Source organism: Hermetia illucens, chromosome 2, assembly GCF_905115235.1.
Source record: "Hermetia illucens chromosome 2, iHerIll2.2.curated.20191125, whole genome shotgun sequence".
Classification (NCBI taxonomy): Eukaryota; Metazoa; Arthropoda; class Insecta; order Diptera; family Stratiomyidae; genus Hermetia; species Hermetia illucens.
Genome location: NC_051850.1, coordinates 96555791 through 96574316, shown reverse-complemented (window position 1 = coordinate 96574316; position 18526 = coordinate 96555791). Strand labels below are relative to the sequence as shown.

Here is an 18526-nt window from a genome sequence, read left to right as displayed (position 1 = left end):
CACCTATCGGTCTTCCCTTGGCGCATTCGTATGCGCCTTTATTATGAGTGTTCCAGGAGTGATATGCTGCATTTAAACATTCCATTTTCAAGCAGCCATCATCATCGAAACACTGGAGTCGGGGATATCAGCCACTGGGATTCTGCTTGTCCGTTCCCAAAAGCCGTTGGTGCTGGCATTCTGACTCTCTGCACCATAATTCTACTCTACTTTTAGCCCTGTCATTCCGAATCAATTATGACTTTTAACACTTACACATTTCTAATATTTTCTTTAGTTATTATTTTAAAATTAAGAGAATTCCTCGGCTAACAAAGAATTAAGCAGTTACTCAAGTCTCCTTCCGAATTTTTATGAAATTAATTTGCATTCATAGCTGTGGCTTTTATGCATAATTTCCATTAACGCAATTAACTTCTCATGACAGGAAAGCGACAAAAACCCTCTTGTTATCAGTTATGATAGTTTATCATATATAAAAACTGGGGTGTAAATTTTGTAAAAAAGCAGGCTATCCAATCGGACCATAAGTAATTTAACCCTGAATCCTATTCCAGCTCGAGCCATTAAAATTCGGAAAGAGTCTATTTAATTGCAAATTATCAACAAAACAGAAGGTTTCCTCCCCGAAGTGTTTCGTGTTCTGTGTTGGAAACATTAATATAACGCTATTCATAGTCGATATGTTTCACTTCTTTTCGCTAACTGCAGACGCCCTCCTGCTTCTAAGAATGCGTGTAAATTGGTCAATTAAGAAGGACTCTTTAGCGGCCGAAAAATATGGTTTCTTTCTGGCGAAAATGGAGGAGATTCACGCTTCACTGCTCAATGAAAACGTTCTGTATTCTGTTTGGTTTGAATTAACCGTATTTTATCCCTCGCTTTCGAAGCCACACAATTTAGTAAAGATATTTTATAAATTATTATAGTTTACGTAGTCGATTTCTGTTTTCTGTTTTTTAATCGTTCTTTCCATTGCTTTAGATTAAATTGCTCATATTATAGTATATGGAAAATTTTAGGTAGAAATTGAAATAGGAAATTTGGTTCCTCAATTAAAGGTAATAAACCTTATAATAGATTATCAAATACTTTTCATAATTTTGCTTATAGGAGGGTAAATGATTTTCGTCATACATTACGTAACGTTCGTTAAACGCCTTTCAAAGTCTGGTTGGAAATGGTAGTCATTATCAAATTCAATACCGACGAATCAGCAGTTGCTTATGAGAAAATCTCGGTGCATTTAACTTGAATTCCAAATAGTGAAATATAGATTGACAAATATTCATTCACAATACGTTCTGGTGACTCTTTAGGACTTGAAACAGTAAAGGGTGACAGAGTTAATGATGCTGCAGTTTGATTCAATTTCCAATCGTTCCTTGATATGTTAATCGTCAAGGGTGTCGGTTGTGGAGCACCTCTTTATCCGCGTTCTGCTCTTATGTTAATTAATTCCAGGACGTGCCGTTTCGGGCTGCTTTTAAAGCCGCCAATAATCGTGGCAGGCGGTCGTTAGAAAGCTTTTTTTCAAATTTGTCCTAAACCTTGTTGAATGAAGCGATCACTCCATATTTGGACGGGCTCAAGGTTATTGGATCCCTGGTCTATGTTATTTTTTACCCTATGAAGGGTGCTTCCTTGAAGAATACCAACGATGCACGGAAATTTGTATATCAGTTCTTCACTTTATAAAGCTCAGTTGCAATATCTTCAGCTCCTGTTGCTTTCCCTCACTTCAATCGCTTGTTAAGGCTATCAACTTCTGCGGCGCTGATAGATGGAATTGGAGTTGAGTTATTACCTACAGCCTTACTACCAAACTCTACTCTCACTTCGACGCTGGTAATCCCAATGACAATTTAAAGCTTATTTAGTAAAGCATTTCTTTTACACTGAAAAGATTATTGTGCAAATCAATATAAATTGAAATTAATATTTATTTATTTAGCAAAGCAGCAGACGAGAGAAAGTGAACGACGAAAAACAGATGAGCTGCCTGGTCCTTCGGGTTGGAAGCTGTGTAATAGGCTAATAACTTGTTCACGATATATTATTGTCTTGAACCAAAAAATGAGCCCCGGAACGGACTGAAAATACAACGCTGTTGGAGGACATTGCATAAGCCAAAACGTATAAGAAACGTGTCTTGGCAGTCCAAGAAACGAAATTATTAAACGTTTAAGTATTTGACTTCCGAATGCAGACTCTTTTTAAATAATAATAATAGTCGTTGGTACACTAGGAGGCAATGTAGTGGTTTTTGTTCACTAGAATTTCACTTGCAACATCACTGACTTCAATATTATCAACGAGGCTAATTAAGGTAACGGAGGAGAAATACGATCAATAAAAAGGTAATTCTATCGTCGTCATGAGCTTGTTTCACTTCCCTCGAACAGCGTGAAGATACTACTCGCTGTCTTCAATGCCGATCAAAAACAGCTGGTCACCTTGTAATGTGTGAGGGTGACAGTCTTTATGATAAAACTAAAAAGAATTTCAGTAGGTTCATAGAATTCGATTGCAGTACAAAACCACAGGATTCACAAGAGAATATGGGTCTCACCAAATGGGATGACATTCAACCAGATTGATCGCAATTTTATTCAGGGAGGAACTGCATCTTGTATATTTGACGTGAGCTCATATAGAGACCACGATTCCGGATAGCAAACAATGGGAGTAGTAGGCTCACCCACGCTATCGGACTCATACTGAAAGGCTCCAGAAGAAAGAAATGGCATCGAAATATATTAGAGCGTTACAAGAGCAAACGCTGCAGACGATGAATCGACACCAAGAAGCCAGCTGAAAGATGTAATAAAGACGGCTGCAGAGAAAGTCATCGGATACGAACCTTGACGCAAAAGGAATGAACGCTGTGACGGAGAGTGCCAGCAAACCATCGATGTGATAAACGCTGGCTATAAACAATATTGGATATAAACAATATTGAGAGAAGCCTGCGAGAACCAAACGAAAGAAATACTAAGAATTAAGACGTTTGACTGAAAAAATTTTTAGAAAGAGAAAATGAAAGCATACAAGTTAACAGATCTGTACATTGAACGATTCCCTTAAGAGCCATTATTTAAGATCCGTCTACAGTCTGACGAAAGAAATGAGAGCAAGATTACAGCCCGGAACTATATTTTTCAGAGATGCAGCAGGGCATGGCCAAATAATCAGAGGTACTTTAGCAATACAATCTCCGCACAACGCAGGAGCAAAGGCTGTACAAGCATCTGTCTCGATGCGGTTTAAGATGTGCTGAAAATACTAAGAAACAACAAAGTGTCGGGTGTGGATGGAATAGTTATAATACTTCTGGAGTTTCTAATTCATGCGATCATAGACTTAGTTTGATTTAACGGAAATACTTCGAAAGATTGACGCAAAAGGACTTAGCAGAACTATAAACAAACATCGACCTTGTGTATCTGCTGCAAAGTGCTGTCGAAAATAACCAAGCGAAGCCTGGAACCCTTCTCAAAAAATATTGTTGGCTAATACCAGGGAGGATTGCAATGCGGGAAGCCCACGATTAATCAGATATTTTTTTAGTACCGCCCGTTACTGTGTAGAATACTGTATGAAATTCATGTTCCATTGAAACTGGTTAGATTCATCGAAATGACCCTGAGTCAGTCTGGTATTCAAGTGAAGATGCGAAACCAGCTAATACGATGCTTTGGCATAGACTCGGCTGGTTCTATCTCTCTATATGAATCTAAATGGTACGATACTGTACAAATCACCACAGATAGTGGCCTATAAGGATGAATGTTCTGGTCCAATCCAAAAACGAACGCCAAGTAGACTCTAGTCAAGCTTGACGAAGTAGCGAAGGAAGTTGGGTTATAAACAAACGCGACACTGAACGGTTACAATTTAGAACAAGTCGTGAGTTTTGTGTACTTTGACACACATCTAACAAATGACAGTAGTCAAGTAGAAAAGAATTTACCTTGTACTGTCATTCTAAAACTAAAAATGTACACAGAAAAACAGACTTGACAATATATAAAACTTTGATTCAGTGTGTCCTATGTTACATAAGTGCGATGCGGTGCGATCAGAGCAAAAACCCAACACTTTCGAATATCGACTCCTCTGGAGAGTCTTAGGCCTAGTGTTCTTGCAGAGCGTATGGACGTGAGAAGAAAGTATCAAAGTTCAAGTCTGGGTCTTGGTTGAGACCTATTTTTAGCTGTTCTGCAGTTGCTCTTGCAACGATGGAGCTCTGTGCTTTTGCCATTCTCTCATTCATGGATCACGTCAGGTGTATTAGATATTGGCTTCGCCTTGCCTGTTCATTGCGGCGTGAAGATTATTGCTGGGAGAGAAAGGCGATCCAGTAGAATGTTTAAATTACCGTCCGATCCGGTTATTGTCTGATACTATCAAGATTTTTGAACGCAACATTCAAAGACGGGTTTGCCCAGCACTGCGGAACTACTGGTGCAATACACGCTACACGGTTAATCATGGAGAAACACTGTGAAAAGCATCGATGTCTTTACATTGCAATTCTGGATTTGGAGGAAGCGTTTGACCGTCTGTAACCCTAACTAATCTGGTATGATTTGCGGGTTAAATTGCTCTACTGTGATCTGAAAAGTAAAATTTGAAGTATGGTAGGTATATCAAAACCGCTTCGTGTTTTTTTCAGTGTTCATCAAAGAAGCGCAATGCTACCATTCCTCTTTGTTCTTATTTTGCACTGTCACACGAGACGTCCAACGTTTGGTGTCCTGCATGCGCCTTATGCAGATGATGTTTTCTTGGCGTCCGACAGCAAAGCTGATCTCGAGCAAAAGCAAAACAAAAAGTGGAATGATTGCCTCATGCAATACAGTCTGGCACTGAACCTGAATAAAATTGAATTTTCGATGACCGTCTCCAATGAAACGAGTACTATTACTGTGAGTGTCAGTGACCTGCCGTGAGCTAAGCGATTTAAATATCTAAGATCAATGCTATCAAGCAATGGTGAACTGGTTTATGAAACCTTGGGGTTCAATTTTTTCCGAAATAACCACAGAAATCGATTAAATGGTCGATTTTAAGCCATAATGTTTGGTGAAAATTGTTCGTACAAGTAGTAGTTTTCAAGTTATTCATGATCAAAGATATTAAAGATATCATTTCATATCACAGGGGTTGATATGAATGATGTCAATCAGTGTTGACTGAAAGAATTTGGAGGTTGAAAGCTTTAATGACTAGACCATTATATGTAATGGGCCTCTAAACGAACATCTAAAATCCTAAATTTACCTCACCGCCGTCTTCCCTGCCGCCTTCTATGAGTCTGAATGCTGAACGACAACCAAAGACAATGCGACTCCCGCTAATAGGCATAGAACATGTTGTGTTGAGAAGTAATTCGCGCAGACGAAAACTCACTTGTTAAGAAACTTCCAAAGGTCTGACCGAAATAACCATCCCTTAATCCATTGAGAGTTCCTCGGCTTCATCCAGAAAATGACTATGATCGGACAAAGTGGCGCAATTGACCAAGCCGAAAGGATAAAAGGAGAAGACATGAGCGCTGAAGATAGTGTTCTATTATTTTTATTGTTGTGACAAATTGATTGATTAATGAAAATCAATCTGGGCGATACCATCCATCCGTACAGTGGAAAGGTATCAAATTATGCGGACACTATTACAATAGCAGTTCATTTTCATTTCTAGTTGAACCGTAAAAGTGCGGTCAGTTCGACCTCATTGACATGATCTTGATCGTCATTTCGCTAAAATTAAGTATAATAATTTGGGTAATATCGATGATATGGAAAAAGTGCTGGTAATTACGATAATTCTACGGAACTTTTTTAAGTTAATTGCTCTGTTGACTCCGGCCTCAATGCAACATAATACTCACGTAGGTATATAATATTTTCCCGTAGTAATTAGATATCCTCACCACCCTTCAAGTCAAGTCAAATTCTTGTGAACTAATTTCTACTGGTGTATATTATTTGGATACGAATATACGTACATATGTATGTACGAGTGTGTTCGACGCTCTTATTCAAAATTTATACTAATAACAGGTAGATTTGTTGTACAACTGTTTTATTAAAATTGAACCTACTTAATAAAATATGAGAAATGAGCAATTTTTGCTACCACTACACATCTACGTGGATGTAGCCGATACGTCGAACGTTACTTTTGTTTTCCACAGTTTCATAGATTCCCAATAAAATATAGTAAATATGTACATACATTTGTCCCCTCAATAATGTAAAAGCTGTTAATATCCGGACAGGAAAAATTCTACCATGTGAAGCTAACTGACCAGGCATTTTATTCTATGCGTTACATACATATACACTAATTATCAGGATAGTTGTCAATCCTGTGTCACTCAGGCCAACCCAATTGCTGACGGTTTGCTACCGCGCTTTATTAAGACGTAAAATACCTCATCGAATGTATTTTCCACAAACTATTTACAGCAAAAACTCTTCAAATTACACACCTGTAATTTAATTACAAGGTGGTGCTTCTGTGGCTTTGGAATGAATTTATTCATTGGTTTGAATTTACAAGACCATAATAGATACTGACTGAACATGAAAAATGGGGAATTGTGTACCTGAAATGTGCAGATATTCACATAATATATAAAAATAGATGTACCTGTATCTGCTGAGCCTGTGAGGTGTTTCAAGATGGTGCCTGCAGAATTACCGTTCTTCCCAGATTCGGAAATTGTTTTTATTACGCTTGGTTTCCAGGCTTTTCAATTAAGTCAAGTTGATGACTGTATCAATTTCGCTTTTTTGAAATTCAATTATGAATTAAGAGTTATGATACATAGGAAATTTATAAATTTAACAATTCGAAATAATTTCATTATACTACTTACACACCATATTAGGGGAGAATATTGAGTTTAGTGTTGTAGGAATGGCAACTCCATTATTCTACATAGAGCTGCTCTGTTTGAGCCGAATGTGGGTAGACGTCTGATGATGAGTGGTTGGTAATTGACAATTAATTCCCGCGTTTGGGGTTTATTCGGAGGTTTCTGATGTGAAATGTGTATATTCGTTACGGCTTGAGGGCAATCATATTTACAAGTTTATAATGAACAACAATGAAACGAATTTTAATACGTTGTTGTACCTTGCCTGACAGGTGACCAGCTTGTCACCAAGAGCCATGCTCCGAACTCTGCTGCGGCCTCCAGTGACACGTTTCTCCTCATGTAATGTGACTCTTAAAAATGATCATAAATTTGATTAAATGTCCTGATATGAATTGTTATCCTGTTATCTAGATGCTTGTTTTAGTATCAATTTTTTTGTGATATTTACCTTGTTAATATTGTCGCTCTTCTTCCTGTGGTCGGCGTTGATGTCGCTTTTTATATCATGAATTTTTAATTATACTATGCAATGGAAGGCGGTATGAAAGTAAAAATAAGGAATGGGCGCAAATATTATTGGAAATGTTATGGATGTTCGCAAGGACATGCTTTTAGCACCTGCTTAGACGACAGTAGTATTGAACAATAATGTTTGCTATTTCAGCCAAGTCAGCCATCATTGCGGATAAATTGCTTAAAAAAATCAATATGGCGGTAATATTGGTTTCAAGGGCGCCATAATCGGCATGCCAAATCGATGTAACACCTCGCGTGTTTAATTATTTTCCGAAACAATCACAAATTTCACAAATTATTATAAACATGCATAGTTTCTCTATAAACCTATAAAATGTTAATGTTCAAATTTTATTAAACATTTGAAACAAATTAGAACAAATTTCAGTAAAAATTGTGCTTTTACGCCTTAAAATATTTATTGTTCTTAATAATATTTCTCATTTTTTAGCTTCAATTAGAGGATACTAATCTTTAAAAGGAGTGTGTAATATTTTAGTATGATCAAAAAAATGTTACTTCAGTCATCTTGCAAATTTAGCTGGAAAACACTGTTTTGAGAAAAACACATTTAAATGAAAGGTAATAATTTTGAGGATTTAAGCTCATTCATCCATTCCGTAAAGGTAGTTATCGGTATACTAATTAATGCATCGGTGTGCACAGCGACATCCCGATAATTCGTATCCCGATTGTTCGTACTCCCGGTTAATTCGTACAAATTTGCCAATTCCTATAGAAAACCCGAAAAGTTGAACAAAAGCATTTAGACCCCTCGGTATTTCGTATTATTTTTATGCTTGAGGCCACTTAAAACGTATTATAATTTCTCCAGCTTATAAACCTCGTTAATTCGTATTGTTGCGAGATAAATGTTTTCTAGGAAATCATCTAATTCCTACAGAATCAAAGGGGAATTTTATTGATCTTGTGCTAGATTTTCTTTCCTTCCTATAATTCAGTCTAGTATTCAGTACAATGTGGCGCGTTAGTAAGTTTTCGAAAAGCTAGCGATTCTACTAAAGAGAAACAATAAATCATAAACGTCACGGCCAGTGGCGGTAAGGGAATTGATGTACCCAAACGTTTCAAAGTCCCCCTCCCTCAATCAATGCGATCCTGAAGAACAATGACAAATCCATTGCACATATTTGCATTACTTTGCTGTAATACGTTTCTCAATTGCTTTTATTTTGTACTCCCGATAATTGGTAATTCGGTCAGTTCCTTGATGATATGAATTATCGGGATTCCACTGTATAACAGTTAGTCGTCTAAAAGTGAATCAGAACGTGAGAGATTATGTGAAGGTCGGTACTGTCTCTGCAATAGAGGCATGAACACTTCGACTTCGAAGGCAATAACTTCAAAATTACTTCGAATTTCAATTTGCAATTTTCAGAGTTGATTATACGGAAGGTTACCAACTTATTTAGATGAGAAAAAAATCAGTTTTCTAAACCGGTTGCAGATACCTCCCCCCTTAATTCGAAATTTGGTTAGGAGGTGGGAACTGTGCATGCATGCAGTGAATCACATTGGTGAACTTAAGGGTGGTTCCTATATACCTAAATGAGGTGTGCAAAATGTTTTTTCACTGAATATAGTTATATAGTGTTTTAAATTGGCCCCGATTATTACTTTTCGAAGCAATTTGACCTGCGACGGGACATGCATTGCAAAGGGAGGGAGTGCATTGGTCCGAAAGGGGCTAACTACGTAATTCTTTTCGAAGTTTCGTTGTGAAGATGTGGTTAAATTTTCAAGCGGAAATATTGAAAATTATTCGTGTTATACTGCGTGCCATTTTTTAAAGTCATATTATGAAGAAAATGACTTTAAAGACGCCATAGTCAACGAAAACCCCCTGAGGGCGTTATAGGAGGAACTCGAAATACCATCGAAAAATTATTTTTTTCGAAATTTCACTTTGTGCATCATATACTTCATTCAATATTGATTTTCATTTGGAGTTTTCTACAGTGGTGAATAAATAGTCTGAAAGATTAAAAGCCCATATATGGGAATATAAATTATCTACCAAGACTTCTCGACTCCAAAGCTCCCTTTAACCGAAACCCGAAGAGTGCCGTAGGGGGATCCTTACACGTAATTTTTCACACTCATATGAAGTGTATAAACTATTCCCGTGGATCCGCAGCACTGGATTGCGGAGCCTACTGATAGAAACAGTTTTATTACACAATATTAAGTTATGTTCAAGGCACACTTATTACCACAATGTGGACCAGTGGCTCGTTTGTACCTCGCTGAAAATTCTAGACAAATACGTAAATATTTTGCTAGAAACTGCTTTGCCTCTTCGATGAGGAATTACATATTTACATACAAACATTCACGTCATTTTGTCATGTTATCAGATATTCTGACTAAATATTTGCTCTAATGTTTAATTGATTTTAATTTTTATTGACATTACACGTACTCTTTCAAAGTGGTTTTCGTGACAATGTATACGTGTACGTACGTTTCAAACAAACCCAGAAAAAAGGGAAAGTAGGTTTGTCACTCTTTTTAAGGTATTGTGTAGAATAAAACCTTATTAAAATCGATTTACTCTTCTTCTTTCTGTCTATCTGTCTGCGACACACATTTTTCTCGAAAACGGTTATAGCGATTGACACCGAATTTGGCAAAAATGTGGGAACTGTGAATGTTCACGCATAAAGTGAGTGACATCATTCTACGTTGAATTTAACGGGGGAGGAGTCCCCATATATGCAAAAGGAGATTGTAATTTTTTTCACCAAATGTAGTCATGTGGAATATCAAATGAAAGGTTTCAGTTAGTACTTTGCGAAGCCGGTCTGAGTTTCACACTTGCTGGAAAGGTGGGTAGTGCGGGAGGTTGAAAGTGACCATTTCTTTCATACACCCATTTTCAGGAACTACCCAGCCGAAAAAACAAGATGCTGTCACTATATGGTGCCTAGGCTCTGAAATGCCCTTCATACCGATATCTGTTCAAAAAAAGTTAATAGTAGTAAGTTACTATAGTTTTCAGTAATTAACTGCAAAACCCCCCTTAAGTTCATGCTTGAATCACGAAGCAATATAGGCTATAACATAGAGCATGGTCCTCCCAGGTTTGCACTATTACTAATAAAGTTATAATAGTACATAGTTATTGCTTCTGTACAAATTCAAGACTTTTGAATGTCAGCATCACGCGAAAGTGGATATTCTCAACTAATGGGTACTAATGGGAGAAATGTTCATGTTTTATAAAAGAAATACACAAAACTTTTCATACCTGAAGCGCCCAGTTTCCGATTTTCTGACTTGCTTCATATTGGAACCTGTCAGATGGTGTTCTATCTTCCCCAATAAGATGGTAGAGGAACTCACTGAGCCAAAGTTGTCGATCCTAGTTCTGCACTTTCCAGAGCTTAGTTGCGATGTCGTCGATTTTCTTAGTTCCATTGCATCTTCAGTGTCTGTGATACTGAAAGGGGAATTTGGTCCAGTGCAGCAAAATCTACTCCAAGTATTTCCTCCATCTTTTTCCATCGTGGTCGTCGGTAACAACCAGAGGTGCTCAATATTCGTTAGTGTCGACCACAGTAGATCTACTATAGGCAGTACCCTTACAAAAATGACCCCACTTGCAAATGTGCTTACAGAAGCTTATCTGTACACATCAGAGACGCTAAACAAGGAAAAGGCATAATCTTCGTCAAATCGTATTGGTAAGAGAGAGATCGGTGAGCTTTTGCTATTCTGGTACTACGGCGTGCTCACCCATATAGCAAAAAGTTGTTTCACGTATTCACTTATACATAAGCAAAAACTTGCCAATCTCACCAATACATTGGCAAGTCCGGGCGGTACGTCAAACACAGCTGATCGGGTTTTCGTTACATCTCGCTCATGCTCAAGGGCAACACAATTTGAAATCGTGTGTACTCGCACTGATGCTTATGATAGACGGGTTTCATCTCACGGACCTTCAATTGGTCTGGTCAAATATCTAGGTTGACGGATTGCTTATTGCTTTTTGTAGCTTCATTGTATTTTCCTCAGCGTTTTTATCCGTAAAAAGGATAGCGGCGTCCACAAAAGTTGCTATTTTGGTTTCATCATTAGAAACTATGTCATTTGTATACAAAAGGAATATCATTGAATGTAAGACACTGTCATGCGGTAAACCAGCTACGTCTTTTTCAGTTAAAAGCATATTGTAATCACTGAAATTTCGGGATGCCCGCATCCAGTTTATGCTGCATACCATGGTGCAAAACTTTATTAAATTGATTATGGAAATTCGATTTTTCCACGATTGGTAGCTTCGTGAATATCGGTTTTTTCAGGGATGGTTTAATTTGCAAAAAAATATCCACTGGACCTTTAAGATTGCCCGCAATGATGACATACTCATCGACAGACACGTTACAGGTCCTTATGGTATATCGAGTAATTACCAAATGGCGCGACTTAATTGAGATAATAGTGGGCTTCAACAGCCGGTAATCAAATTGCTCAATTTCTTTAATGGCGTCACAGAACCCTTAGAGATGGAAATGCCGATACCATATTGAGTGCATGGGCATGAAAATTTATATCGATTGGAAGTTCCTCTTCTTACCAATGACGGTAGTAATATTTAGGCTCGGACTAATTTGCTTACGGCGTGACTCCATTCCTTCACTAGAGATCTTGCTTATTTGTCGGCGCCTATTCTGCTGCGTTGACTGAAGTTCAAGCCCTGGTATTTATCTGAGGCTCAAATGCTTTTTCTTGGTCGGACTGTCGCGTGACCTGTCTCCAAGAGAGATCACGTTGGGGCTCGCTGTGATCAACATATCAATGAATGCCTGAAATCTAAAATGTACCGCAGTGTCATCCGCCTTGTTCCCCTCTATGGTTCTAAGGGTTGGCCGACTATAAAGGAGAATGAATGAACTGATTCTCGCGGTAATGTAGATGAGGATATTTCGTTGGACCAGTGGCGTAACACGCTTTGATCATATTTGAAGTGACCATACCATCTAAGGTTGGTTTGAACAACGGTGGCTTGATGCGCTGGATGGGGATTTGAAAGCCTCGTGACTGCATCCAGATCAACCTTTTGATAAAACAAAATAGGACAACCGATCACGTCCAGCCGACCTCACTTGTAAACGAGACAAGGGCTAATGAAAAAAAGGATTGCTCACCTTTTGAAAAGATCAATTTAGTCGTGGTGATATCAAAGTGAAAACTGGAAACAGAATTAAGTAAATGATTAAAACATTTCCTGCAATCCCCATTTCAGTGCGGGATAAATCAATAGAAAAGCAAATTTGCATGCCAGGAGATCATCAGGCATTATAATTGTATGTATTCTGGAGTAGGTGTAGAATGAGACTATGCAATTTGAGCTGCCATTGCTGAAATTGTTGAAAGTTAAAAGGAAAGTAATAATAATGATTTAGTGAAGTGGTCACAAAGGGGGGAAACTTTTCAGATCCGGAGTTCCAATTTTCCAAAATCCTATTGATGGGACAGAGATGAAAACAACAACCGAAATTTCATGATCACCCATTCAATCAAAGGTAGCCGCAAAAACCTTCACATATTCACTGATACGTGAGCACAAATGTGCCGATCTCACCTTCCATCCCATGCGGGCTTGTTAATTACAGCTGATTATTTTGCATAATTGGAATATATTCTTTTCGTTGAGAGTTGGCAATTCTATTCGTTTCGAAGAAAGCGATGAGAGTCTTGTTTGTTTTAAACAAGTTAGGATACCGGGTGTAAAGGTTTTATGCTCACTTGTGTAAGAAATTCTTTATTCAAGTTTGCTCATTCGCGTATATCTCCAATTCAAAATATCTCTTGATGTACTTATGTATTTTCAAACTCCTACTCCGGAATTCATATGAGTTTACTGATGATGACGGCAATCACGTTTTAGAATGCGTTAAATTCACGTGAAGTACACAATTTTGACCTTCTATAACTTTATTAATAATAGTTAGATTTTTGTTAAACTTTCCAGAATTATGCATTATATCACTATTTATAACCATGCCAAATTTTGTACTTCTAGATGAACTTAAAGGGGGATTTGGTAACATTTCTAAAATAAGCAGATATCGAAATGAGATGTGTTTTGATGCCTAGATTTCGTATGGATGCGCCATTATCGTTTTTTCAGATTTTTCGGTTGGATAGGTTCTGAGACTCCTATGTTTCACCTGGTATCAAAAATATCAATGGTTTCGAAAGTCACTAATTGATCTCATTTGATACCCCACACCCACACCCACACCTCACACCATATTCTGTGAAAAAATGTACACCCCCCTTTCACATGTGTGACGAGCTCCTCTTAAACCTAGTTTAAAATGATGCCAGAGATTTAGCCCTTTCCGAGTAAATCGGGAGTGATAGATAGGTTTTGTTTTACATAAAACCTTAAAAAGATCAAACACTTCGATTGTGAGTAATTATTTGTTGTGATTTGAAGGTCCCGGACTGTTACTACGACAAGTTTGTGGATTCACAAAATTTCTCGAATTCATTCGTGAATGAGATAAGAAAAGAATTGCTGACGCGAAGAAATCTGTAGTCCGGGAGGAAAGATACTTCTACTGAACAATGCTGCTTTCCCTTCGTATGCCTCATGAGGCAATTTGTTAAGTATTCGCATGAAGTAAACCTTATTTTCAGTATATATTCACAAAATTTCTTGTATTGCTTGAATCGAAGCTGAAAGAGGTAATTTTTTTGGACCAGACATTCAAAAACTTATGATCTGCTGAATATTGCAGGAACAATGAACTCAAAAGAAAATACTTTCATTGCATTTAAGCAGGCAGCCTGGGGATTCCTTGCAACAGAAAAAACTCTGACTACAAAAATATATTTGTTTCTTAAATTAAAACCTAGATTTTTTCTTTAAAAATATCCGTGCTGTAAGTAAAAAACAAAGGAAGCATTTCCAAGAAGATATTAAGAAAATAGAAAAGCGATGTGAAGGCCGTTGAGATATAGACAAACATATAATTGTTTCAGAATGTCCAAGCAGGGTGGAAACCCCAAAAGCCGCGCCTTTTGAACTTTTGAAACCGGAGAAGCACCGATTGACGATGATATCCGTTGTAGATCCTCCCTCTCGATCGCGATCGAGCAATTATTTTGTTTATTTCCTGGTTCAACTCGTGTGTTTGTCTTTCGTTAGTTTTGCGCGATATCTCGATGGTTATTCGCTTTTCAGGTTCAGATGCGGACCCAGGCATCTGACAAGTTTTGTTAAATGACACATGAGGGACTAAAGCCTCCCACATTCCCCAGCCTCGCTAGCAAAAAGGCAAGCAAGCGCGTGTTTACGAAGTACTTCGATGGAGCTTCAATATTTTCAGGCCGACCTTCACGGTCAATTTCGACAATTTTTTAGCTTTCTTGGGGTAGCTCTCCACACTTCGTTTTCTCCGGCCATTCAGGGTTGTCTTATGATTACCTCAGAAATCACATTATGTCAATACAAACACAACAGGTGATTATTGCTAGATATTTCATGAAGAGGCTACGGAAAAACCTGAAGGGTAAGAGCTACCCCTGAATTCTCACTAATAAGGGGGCACAAAGTACTATAAGAAGCATTTAAAGCCTAGAAACTTGAAATACCCTAATGTTTTACTGTACATATACATTTAATTTGTTTATTTTTATATTTGAATTTTTTTTTTGGTTATCTATTATTATACTCTTAATATAACGATAGCCAGAAATTGAAAAAGTTGCGTGCTAGGGAGAAACGGATTGAATAAGTTTCGACAAATTTTGTTTTTAGTTGGCCTGAGTAATTTTAGTTAAAATTGCGTAGGGCGGACACAATAATGCGATGCGTCTACAATTGTCAAAGACAAGTTGTATATCGGGCACATGATAATTTTTCGCCAGTCCTGAGATAGTTGTTGCTCCGTTTGTATTAGAAAAATTAGTCTGTGTAGTTACCGAGTTGGGGTTAAACAGGTCCTAGAAATATTTCTTTGGTTGTCATTATACTTCCAATTCTGCCTTTGTGGAAGCCTGTGTACCGTTTGTATTCTTATCGCACTTACTTTGTCATATGTATGTGGCATATACGGTATACCTCTCTCATAAATTCGTCAAGGTTTAAACCTTTTACGGAAAGTTCTTAGCAACCATAATGAAAAATTGGATTTTAGATGAAGGTGTGGCGCGGCGAGAAACGTCAAAAGAAAAGAAAAAAAAAGACAGTTGGTTGGCAATCATTGAAGAGGAATAATTTGTACTACAATGTTGCTTAATTTAATCTTCAATGACTGCCAACCAACTGTCTTTTCTTTACTTTTGACGTTTCTCGTCACCTACTCTGTTCCCCACTCTTGCAGCGAGGTCCGAACTGAGTGGAGCGCCGGTGATGTCATCTGTCCGCTGGTATTCGCGACATTGGAAATAAATTTCGAATGCCGCGAATCCTGCCGCGCCACAAATGTTTCTCAAACTGGCAAAAGTTTTGTTTGTGTTAATTATATGCGGTAGAAGAATGGTCAGCTAAAGGGGTTTTCTATTTTAGAGCTAAAATTTAAGACCATGATGAGGAACTATCAATAATTGTTTTTTTTTGTGCATGCATCAGTTTTTCAAAGATATTTTGGATAATTAGAGACGTTCCTGGGACCTGACTTTCTATTATTTCTTTACTGCAGAAGTATCACCAGCCACTTTGTGGTAAGACTTCCTTTATCTGATCAGAATTCTCACTAGGCATAGTATAAAAGCAGCTTGGTGGTTTTTTTCAGATTTTTTGGTTGAATGAGTTTTTAAAGTAGGCCCTCCCTTCTAAATTCCACGTTGCGCTCTTACAGCTCCCACCTTCCCACCAAATTTCGTGTCAATCTGTGCAATCGTTGCTGAGAAGTGTGTGGCAAACTGTAAACCGTTTTTAACCTTACCTTAACCTTTAACCCTAAAAACACAAAACTTCTCTCAACTAAAGCTGCTACATCCGACAATCTTAAAATGCACACAATATGATATCATCTAAAAATTAATTGCCGCAAAATCGATGTCCTTTTTCCTAGTCACCTAGAAAGTTGGAATGTTTTCCTTTTTGTTTTAAAAAGAAAGCAAGTCGCTTTTGGTGCGAAAGGTTTTGTGTATTTCTTATGTAAGTATATTTGAGTTCAGAACTTTCTTATTTGTACGTAATACATGTATCGTACATTTAGCATGTCAAACTCACTTTATTATGACATTGATATTTAGTACTTTGGGTTTCCGTAAATTTACACGGAAGACGCAAATTTGAACTACTGTAACTTTATCAGTAATAGTACGATTTTGATCAAATTTGGGGATATCATGCTTGATACTATAGTCTATATTGATGCATATTTATAATTTTAGGATAAACTTAAGGAGGTTTCTAGGCAATTTCCCAGAAACATAGTAATATATTATTATTAACTTAATTTGAGTAGATATCGACTTGGAAAGTATTTTGGGGCCCGAACACCTTATAGAGGCAGACAGATAATGAATTAATATCAATAATTTAAAAACAAAATGTTCTTTGTGCAAATATGCATATTCCGGTGACTATTTGTCGCATTCCTCAGTGCTAGAATTCAAATGAGAAAAGAAATTTAGAGCCGTCGACAATTGAATCCTCATTAACACCTCCCCACTAATAAGCTGCACCATTAAATTTCCAATAGCTGCACTTGAAAGGATCGTTATCGAAGTTAAGTTAAAAATTCCGAACTGGATATAGCAAAAAAACTGTCTGTTTTTAAATTTCTTTTACCAGGTATCGCAAAAGTGGAGAATTTGTAAGGAGGAAGGCGGGGGGAGGTCAATATTTTGACTAGTACAGAACCGTATTCCAGGGGAAGACTCAAGCTGATGTAATTATTACACAATGAAATCAGTTCAGAAGTTTATTTAATACAAAATTCCTAAAAAACTAAATAAAAATCACAATAAAATTTTTTCTAGAATACTAGAGGAAAAGTTGTTTTAGTGTTTATATACACCATGGGGGCCTGTAGCATGTGGTCCGGCGATATATTCATGTTCTTCCTCTGGATGGGCAGCATTCCATTCCAGCGATCGTAAGATGTAGTCTGGAATTGGTGGTGGGACTGGCAAGTGGGCGCCATCAGGATGGAATCCGTGCTCATCAGCAGTGTATTTAATTTGAATTGGGTGCCCTTCTGGTGATATGTAGGCGAACCCTCCACTGGCCTGGTGTGAGCCAACACCTTGTTCTTGAACAGATATTCCATTAGATGTTTCGTAAGCGTATTGATAAGATCCGTCTGGGTGAGCATCGCTGGCGTAACTCTTTATTTCCGCTCCCGCTTCTGGGGAGACATAGTGTTGTAGTTGTTCGGCCACGGTCAATGCGAAGATAACAGAAAGCACAAGCTACGAAAGAGGTAATTTGCATTGTTAATTTGCCTAATTTAATCGCGAATTCGATGAGTGAATCGAAACTCAATAGTGAACTTACGAATTTGAACATGGTGACTTGTTTTCTTTGATGTGAGATAGTCTGAATAGATGAGGAGGTATTGATGCCGATACGACGGGGAATTTGTCTTTTATATGAAATTGTTGCATGAAGGAACCCGCAAATGTTAGGAAATTGAGATTTTTCAAACTTTCAAATTGTAAAAGTAATGCCGCAATATTGTGTATAATTTAGTGACATTTTCAAGAATATATGCAATGGGCGATCTTAAAGTTTTAGATATTGTACACATTGTGCATTTGAATTATGAGTTTTTATTCATCTGACAAATTGTTTCATCGAAAGTTTGTATGCAATATGCTATACAGTATACGAAATAAGAATAGATTTCATAAGGCATAATAATATTAATAACATGCCAATATTTATATAAGTCTATCTATGTTAGGTTCAAACTATCAATTGAAACAAACAATTTAATTCATTAATATCTTTTTGTAATATTTCGAAAATTCGTATGAATTAGAGTTGATATATATTTAAGAAAGTCGATTAGTTAAAATATGAAAAAGAAAGTTTAAATAACAAACAAATCATTCATTATCAAATGGAACATTTGCTTTGATTAACGGCGCACTTCGGTGCAATTGGAACCGTGAAAAGGG

The 18526-nt window shown here is 37.4% G+C and overlaps 1 protein-coding gene across 1 annotated transcript; it reads right to left on the bottom strand.

The window, feature by feature from the left end:
• Positions 1–17311: 17311 nt before the first annotated feature.
• Positions 17312–18006, bottom strand: LOC119648833 (pupal cuticle protein Edg-78E-like). The gene is made up of 2 exons (XM_038050695.1): positions 17901–18006; positions 17312–17815 (listed from the first exon to the last, which is right to left on the bottom strand). The coding sequence occupies exons 1-2, from the start codon at positions 17910–17912 to the stop codon at positions 17405–17407; spliced, it is 423 nt and encodes a 140-aa protein (XP_037906623.1). The 5' UTR covers positions 17913–18006; the 3' UTR covers positions 17312–17404.
• Positions 18007–18526: the final 520 nt, after the last annotated feature.